Source organism: Ichthyophthirius multifiliis (genome assembly GCF_000220395.1).
Source record: "Ichthyophthirius multifiliis unplaced genomic scaffold scaff_1120509250848, whole genome shotgun sequence".
In the NCBI taxonomy this organism is placed as follows: domain Eukaryota; phylum Ciliophora; class Oligohymenophorea; order Hymenostomatida; genus Ichthyophthirius; species Ichthyophthirius multifiliis.
In genome coordinates, this window is record NW_004086441.1 from 144,256 (window position 1) to 152,638 (window position 8,383).

The 8,383-nt window shown below is 18.3% G+C and overlaps 1 protein-coding gene across 1 annotated transcript, besides 10 other annotated features; it reads right to left on the reverse strand. All coding sequences in view use genetic code 6, as the record gives it.

The window, feature by feature from the left end:
* Nucleotides 1-2,614: 2,614 nt before the first annotated feature.
* On the reverse strand, nt 2,615-7,705 carry IMG5_101470 (hypothetical protein; the record flags this gene model as incomplete). Its single annotated transcript, XM_004035271.1, has 7 exons — nt 2,615-3,984; nt 4,100-4,326; nt 5,230-5,843; nt 5,898-6,177; nt 6,215-6,584; nt 6,629-7,378; nt 7,444-7,705. 7 exons carry the CDS (start codon nt 7,703-7,705, stop codon nt 2,615-2,617), a joined length of 3,873 nt encoding a protein of 1,290 aa, XP_004035319.1.
* Nucleotides 3,988-4,025: a microsatellite.
* Nucleotides 4,695-4,742: a microsatellite.
* Nucleotides 4,701-4,742: a microsatellite.
* Nucleotides 4,707-4,746: a microsatellite.
* Nucleotides 4,712-4,765: a microsatellite.
* Nucleotides 4,727-4,773: a microsatellite.
* Nucleotides 4,736-4,786: a microsatellite.
* Nucleotides 4,989-5,017: a microsatellite.
* Nucleotides 6,215-6,305: a microsatellite.
* Nucleotides 7,706-8,052: 347 nt separating the features above from the next.
* Nucleotides 8,053-8,115: a microsatellite.
* Nucleotides 8,116-8,383: the final 268 nt, after the last annotated feature.

Consider the following 8,383-nt stretch of genomic DNA (forward strand, 5'->3'; position numbering starts at 1 on the left):
TGGAAAATTCTTCAATTAAGAAATTAATTTTTCCAAAGATTAGTCTGGATATATTTAAATATTGTCATTTTGGGAAATATTAAAGTTTTAATAAACGAAAGTCTCGAATTCGATTTCGTTTATATTATTTAAGACTATTCGAAGATGTCCACTGGAAAAAAAAGTATATTTATTTTCGTTTCCGAATACTATTTCTAGACTAAGGACATTATGGGATTTTATTATTGGGATAATTTTCTAATAATAGAAATTTAAAGTATGCATTAAAGTGTTTATATCTGGACAATTTTATATATTTAAATTCTATTAAGATTTTATTTAAGAAATAGCGAATTATTAAATCGTTTAGGGATGATATTAGAGAATATTACATATGAATTTCATGTCTATATATTCTTAGTTTTATATTATTATGTGTTTCTCAATTAAAATTTTTGTGTATTTTTAATAATCATATAGCTTTAGTAGAATATGGAATACTTCTTAGATTATTATGCGAGGATATTCTTCAAACTACTATTCTCCTTCTTCTTCTTCTTTTTGTATTTCTAACGGTTTTTCTGATATTTATTGTTCTTATTTATTTAATATTTTTTAATCGACTTTTTCTGTTGATAAAACAGCACTCTACTTGTCTAAATCTTATATAATTTAATCATTCTATTATTTAACTAATAAATCATTATCTTTTATGGACATTGGATTTGATTATAAGAATATTGATTGATTATTTTATTCTTTATAAAGTAGACCTGTTGTCTATATATATTTTTATATAGATTTTCCTTAAATAATATCAATAAGTGCTTATTCAATACCTTAAAATATTTCTTTTTTAATAATTTTTTAAAAAAGCCTTGAATTAAATACTGCCACATTCAACAAATAATCAAAATAAAGATTTTTATTATTAAAAAAGTCATAAACTAAAGGCACAACTTACTATAAATATCCTTCAAAAAGTCTAACATCATATTTTTCAATAAAAATCTTAAAAAACTCTTCCTATTCGAATTTTTCCAAAAAAAACACTTCACTCATATTCATATAATACTAATTGATTTTTTCCCTAATAGAGTTTACTATTTAATCACCTTTTTGACCTAATTCAATTTAAGGGAATCCTCCTCTAAACTTAAGCCAGTAAAGATTTCTTAAAATTAAATTTTTCTTTGAGTTTTTCACAAATGAAATCTCTTCTTTCTTCATTAATTCCGATTTTACAATTAAAAGTATATTCTCGGCATAGAACTCCCTATTTTTCCCAAAGATAAGCTCCGAAAGTGCATTGCAAGTTCTTTTTGCTTCTAATTTATTAACTATCTCTAACAGTTCTCTGAATAACTTTATACTAGAATTAGTTAAATTATCATTTAAACCGCAAATAAGTTTATGAGAATTCCAATTTAAATATAAAAAGTCTGTATTTTATTATTATTTATTCTTAAAAATGCCCATAGAATAACTCAAATGTGCTATATCGTATAATTTCAAAGCCTAAATATATATTTATTCTTCTTCTAAAACACTCTGTATTTTATGCCTGTCGAAAAATTTTGATAGATAAAAGAATACTTTCGACATTCCGTTTTAAATAGCTTTTTTTAATAAATTAGTATTCGAAAAAATCTTGTTCTAAAATCTTTAAATATACTAATTTATATAATTTTCATTAAATTAATGCATAATCATGTTCATCACAATTTTTTTCTCTTCCATAAATTTTTCAATTCTATTTGCGTTATTTATAAATACTTTTTTAAATATTTTTTCCGCATAATCAAAGTTTTTAGACTATATGGCCAAAATAGCTATTTTTTCAGCATCTTCATTATTCATTATATTCAAAAATTATATATTGTCCAAAACTTATTATTATTATTGTTATTATTGTTCGTTTAGTTTATTAGAATATTAATTAGGACTCCTTATATCAGCACTATTAATTAATTATGACTAAGCCATTTATTATTTTGGTTAATATGATAATTATTGTTATTAAGATTACATTTATTATTATTAAGATTATGACAATTAATTATTTACTACGATATCTAATATTATACCTTTAAGTACTAAATAATGTCCTAAAGTCATTTATTAATTCCCTTTTTCGTTTTTCTTTATATTTCCTAAACAGCCTTCATATAGTTCATTAAATCTTTGATTCGGAGATAATTAAATGATTAAATTAAGATCAAAATCTTTATATGATGCGCCTTTATCGATTAAAATTTTAGTAATAAAACTACTTTAATTATTAAATTAAACCAAAAATTCATTATTTAATTATTTAAATGCATATTCATTTGGTATATAATCGCCTCTTTAAAATTTTTCAAAGGCTTCTTAAATAACTTCTTTTCCATAAATTTTAATTATTTAAGTAATTAATGCATTTTTATCAACTAAACTATAAACATTATTTCTTTTTTTTCCCTATTACTTTTATTGTTTTTTTATAGAAAAAATTTCGATTAGAAAATTCACTATTTAGGCCTAGTTTGTGAAAAATTCTTTAGTTAAAACTTTATTTATTATACTTTCGCTTGATTTTTTATACATAAAGTATTATTTATTAGCAAATAGTTCTGTCGCGATTATATTTCGGCTTTCAAAACTCATTTTCTATAAGAAAATTTATTACTTTTTCTACTTTAAAGCATAAAATCAATTTAAGGTTTTTTTCTTAAACATTCTCCTTAAGTAAATCAAACAGATTATCAACAAATTATTCAATTAAAAATATATTTGTAGTTATTTTCTATTTCATAAATAATACTTATTATTATTTATATTTTTTATATTAATATATATTTTATTTCTTCTTATTTAAAAGTAAAAGACTTTCCATTTTTTATTCATATTCTTTCCTTTTTTTTATTTCCTTTTCACTTTTTAAATCTTCGTAAGTTTTATCATTTAAAACATTTCCATTTTTTCTTTAAATTATATTCTATTATTAACTTTATAAACCAATTAATATTCTTACAAATCTTTCAAAAATATTATTTGCAATTTAAATCTATTCTTGTTTTTCTAAAAAGTATATTTTTTATATAGCATCTTAAAATTATTCCTAGTCTAAACATTTCTATATGGAAATATTTTAGTCATCGACCCATCTTTCGTTCATTTTACCTTAATTTTTCCAAGCAGAAATAATTAAATCTTAATAATTTTTTTCTTTTAATTTTTATTGACATAAAAAGTTTATTTTAAACAATTCTTATTTCTAACAAAGTTAAATTATCTTCTTTCCCCATTCGATTTCTTATAAATTGAAACATTCTCCTGTAAAAATGTTTAAATATAAACTAGAAGATACTAATTCAGGCATTTCTATACTAAAATTTATCCAGTTTTATATTAATTCTCTATATTAGCCATATTAATATTCTTAAACTGCCTAACAAATCTATTCGACAGTAATTTTTTGACCTTTTTTATTAGGAAATTATTTCTTCACAGCTTCCATTTTTAACTAATCTAAATATTTAAAAAGGTAAAATCCATGTCTTATTTTTTTCTAAACCTTAATTTTACAAAGAATCCTCCACAAATCCGGCCAATTATTTCCAAAATATAAATCAAAATTATTTTTCAAAAATAATTATGCTTCCTGGTCTTCTTGTAAGCTCAAACTATTAATTTTTTCCAAATAAAACTTTGCCCATTTATATTTCTATGTGAATAATTTCAAAGGGAAAAAAGTTATTTTTTATTAATTAATTTAATCAGGTTCCATATTTTAAAAAGGGAAAAAAATTGGATTTTTATTATTCTTTTTTCCTTATAAATTATATAAAGTCAAAACTTCTTAAAAACTAAAAATTTCTAAATCAAAAAGGGCCTAAATCATTTATTTAGAATATGTAATCTTTAACCTATTCACATCTTTTTTTATAATTTTTAATATTTCATCTAATTTCTAACTTTTCTAAATAAAATTCTTTAAATTAGCAATATTTATTATCTTTTTATCTAATAAATATATAAATATATAAATATATATATATTAAATAATTATTTAAATATATGTATATTATTTTATAATTATATTTATTTTATTTTTATATATTTTATATAATATAATTACCTAAATATTCTTGTTACTATTAATCTTAAAATTCTTAATAGCATAAAAATTATAAAAAATACAAGAAATTATTTAAAGCATTATTATATAAAATATACACTAAGAGAACTTTTTAATTACATTTTTATAAATTTAAAATCTCCCTAATTTTATCTTAATTATTATCTGAACCTCCTATTTCATAATCAATACTGCTAAAATAATTCATAAATCTATGTGAGATTTTGCTTTTTAAATTTTTATCTCCTCCCAATATTTTCTAATTATCTAATTAAAAACCCGGATTTTAATAAATGTTTATAATATCATCTTATTAATTTTTCCTCCTTAAATTCGATTATTCGATTATTATTACATTATTTTTAATAGCGTCCTTATAAAAAGGTACCAATCTTTTATCAATTATACGCTTTATATATATATATTCTATTTTATTTTCTTTTATTAATTTAAATAAAATCTCCTTTTTTTAATTATAAAGTTTTTCATCAAATAAAAATTATTATTTAAATTTTAATCCCAAATAACTATTTTTATTAATATAATTTTATATAATAAATTATTTTATTTCTTCATCATTACTAGAAATATCTATAAAAATAAATAGAAAAAATATAAAAAAAAAAAATATAAAAAATATAAATATATATATAATATATATATATATATATATATATATATATATATTATTACTTATTTAATTTCCTTATTTTTTTTATTTTTATTATTACAATATAGTTTATTTTGTTACAATTTTAATATTTTTTATTTATTCAATATTAAGAAAATATATCAAACTATTTGACTAAAAGTCTAGAATCTAATTTTTATTATTATAAGAGTAATATTTCTTATATTCATTTTCTAAAAATTCTTCTTATTCTTTATCATTTTCCTTTATTTTATTTTCTTTATTTTTTAATATTTATATATTTTAAATTTTTTCTTATTTTTAAATACCTTAATCTTCCTCTTTTAAAAGTTTTATCCACAAACTGTTTTTTTTCCACTAATTATTCACTATATAATCAACTTAAAATACATATTTTTAAAGTTATTTTTTTTCTTATTTATATTAGCATTTTATTAATTTCTCGACATTTTTTTATTAAATATAGATTATTTCTTACAAATCTAATTAACTTAAGATATTACATAAGCAATTTTCATCTTCTATCAATTAAATCATCATACTATTGTATAAACTAGAAAGTTTATATTCTATAAGTTTTGCATATACATATGAATACTTATATAAGCAATTCATTTGATTAACTCTATCAATTAAAAATAATAAGACCTATTTATTTTTCAAACTCAAATTAAAAAGAGACAAAAAAAAACTCCTTTTTATAAATTCTTCGGTATTTTATAAAGGAAACTCAGGTACAATAAGAGTCAAATACTAAAATTTGATTGCCTATTTTAATTTCAGATAATATTATAAAGGGAAAATTCCTTGTTTGCTTTCTTAATTTTTTAATTCATTTATTGTCTGTTTTGGAAGTTTTTCTAAAATTTAGTCAATGTCAGCAATTTTATTTTGAAATAAAAAATGAAGAATATTTTAGTTTGTATCATTTTGGAAGCTCTTGATTATGTTTTTATTACAGTTTTTCATAAAATTAAGTATTTATTAAGTATTTCCTTTCTTAAAAAGTAATAGTCCAGGTGTATTTCCGGAAATATCTTTTTACAAAAACATAAATTTGCATTATTTATATCTTTCTATAAACATATTTAACTAGTTTTTATTATAATAATATATATAAAATTTTATAAAATTGTTTTATTATACATTTTTTTAATTAAGTATTGCATTATGTATTAAATTAAAATATCTAATATCATTACGATTTAATTTTTTGCTTTTTCTTCCTTTAGAAATATCACTATTTCCAAATACTATACATTAGAATTAATTATTTTCGAATTCTGCTGGGATTTCAAATTTATCAAAATATTTAAATTATTTTGCATAATTGTTCAAATGATATTATTTAATTTAATTTTGAATAACAGTATTTAATCCATCGGGTTCATTTTTTAAAACATTTAAAAATTATAAAGAAAATTAACTAGATGCTTCATTGTCATATTAATGAACTATTAAACATATATATATATATAAAATATATATTTATATATATATATATATATATATATATATATTATTAAATATATATATATTAATATATATATATATTATTTATACATTTTCCAATAAAATTATCAAATGAAGTTTTTTTTTGATCAAATGATCTCGTTAATATTTATGAGTTTTTAATATTATTACTATAATCTTCACTGGGTTATGCACATAACGAAACAAAATTCATTCTATTAAAATACTTATTTATTTTATTTACAAAACAAATAAAGAATTTTCTTTCTTTCTAAAACAAATGAGCTATTTATTAATATCCTCTAAAAGTTTCTACAGAAATAAATTTTCTAAATTCAATATCATTTTAAAACTTGTTAGCTAAAAAATATAAATAATAATATATAATATATATTAAAATAAACCTGTTTATTAATAAATAAAATCCAATAAAGCCAAATCTCTAATAATAATAGCTAATGACGTCAAACTTTCCGCATATACATCATCATATTAAAGAAACATTTTTTTAAGAACTTCCTAATTTTTAACTCCTAATTCTTCCAAAACCTCTATAGCTTCTTTACTAATTTAACTAGGTCTTTATTTTTACACAAGTACAATATTATATTTACATTTACTATTTTTAATAAACTCTTTTCCTTTATTATTCACCTATTAATTATAATTATAAGAAACAACATCTTATACATTAAACTCTGACTCTTTCTCTACCAATTATACAACAAATTAGGACATTTATTTCTTATCGATTTTTCCTTCACATTAATTTCCAAAAATTCGACTATAATTACCTACAGAATCCTACATAATGGTACCAGAATGAATATTATAAAAACTTGATATAGAAACTTATATTGGCTATTCTTTTTTTCTTTTTCCTTCCAAAGTAATTTTTATAGATTAATCTTCGAAATATGGATCATTTAAGATTTAATAAAATTTACTCCTTTTCATTTTTAAGTCTATTTCGTTCTTTTTAGTTCTTTTTATAGAACTCCATTATCCACTCAACATCTCTTCAGAAAGCATCAAATCTCCATAAAAACTAGAAGGAATTGCCTATAAAAAGCTAATTATCATAGGTCTTTCTATAGGAATTTTAGAAGAATCCCCAGTATACCAAGAATCATCTTTTAATATTCTTTATCTTTCTAATATAAATAAAAAAATATATTATATACTTTTTTTTATTTATCTAAAAATAAAATAAAATTACTTTATTAAGGGCCTGCTAAATGAAAACATGGACATCCATAAGTATAAGAAATATTATTAAATTATTTATTTCTTTAACGAATATTTTTTAGTTGTTAAACAGATCGTACGTCTTTTACTAATCCTCCATATACATTCATAAAATATTCTTAATTTAATAATTTAGATTACTTTAATAAATTTGATTGTTATTTTAGTTAGAATGATTCTTTTCTAATTGTACTATTTAAGAGAAGAGAAGATTTATTTTATGTCTAATTCATATAAAATGAATTACTAACTAAACTTTACTTTACTAAAGCTAAATCAGGATTTTTAGTACTCATTTTTTTTAAAGTATACTTTTTTTATTTTATTATTTTTTTAATTTTAATAAAATAAAAATTAAATTAAAATATTTAATAAATGGAAGTTTTTTTTTTAATGTTAGAAATAATATAAAAAAATAATTTATTTTATTTATAAATATTTAATATCACTTTTAATATTTATTTGATTAAATTATAAATTTTATTTTATTTAATTAAATTGTAATTAATATATATAAAAATAATAATATAAAAGAAAATAATAGAAATAATATATAATAATAATTTGAAGTAATACAAAAATATATTATTATAATATATATATATATATATATATATATAAATATATATAATTATATATATATCTAAAAAAAAAAAATTTTCCTCAATATCATATTAATTTTTTTTTTTTTTTTTTTTTTTTATTTGAAATAATAATGGTATATATTATTTATTATACATAACTATTTATTTAAATATTTATTCTTACTGAGTATTTACAATATGTTAAATTTATTTTTTTATATTTTTCATACAAAATTATTATAATTATTCTTTTATATTAATATGTTTATTTTAATTTTTGTATAAATAGAATATTATTCTGTTTGTTATATATCAAAATATTCATAT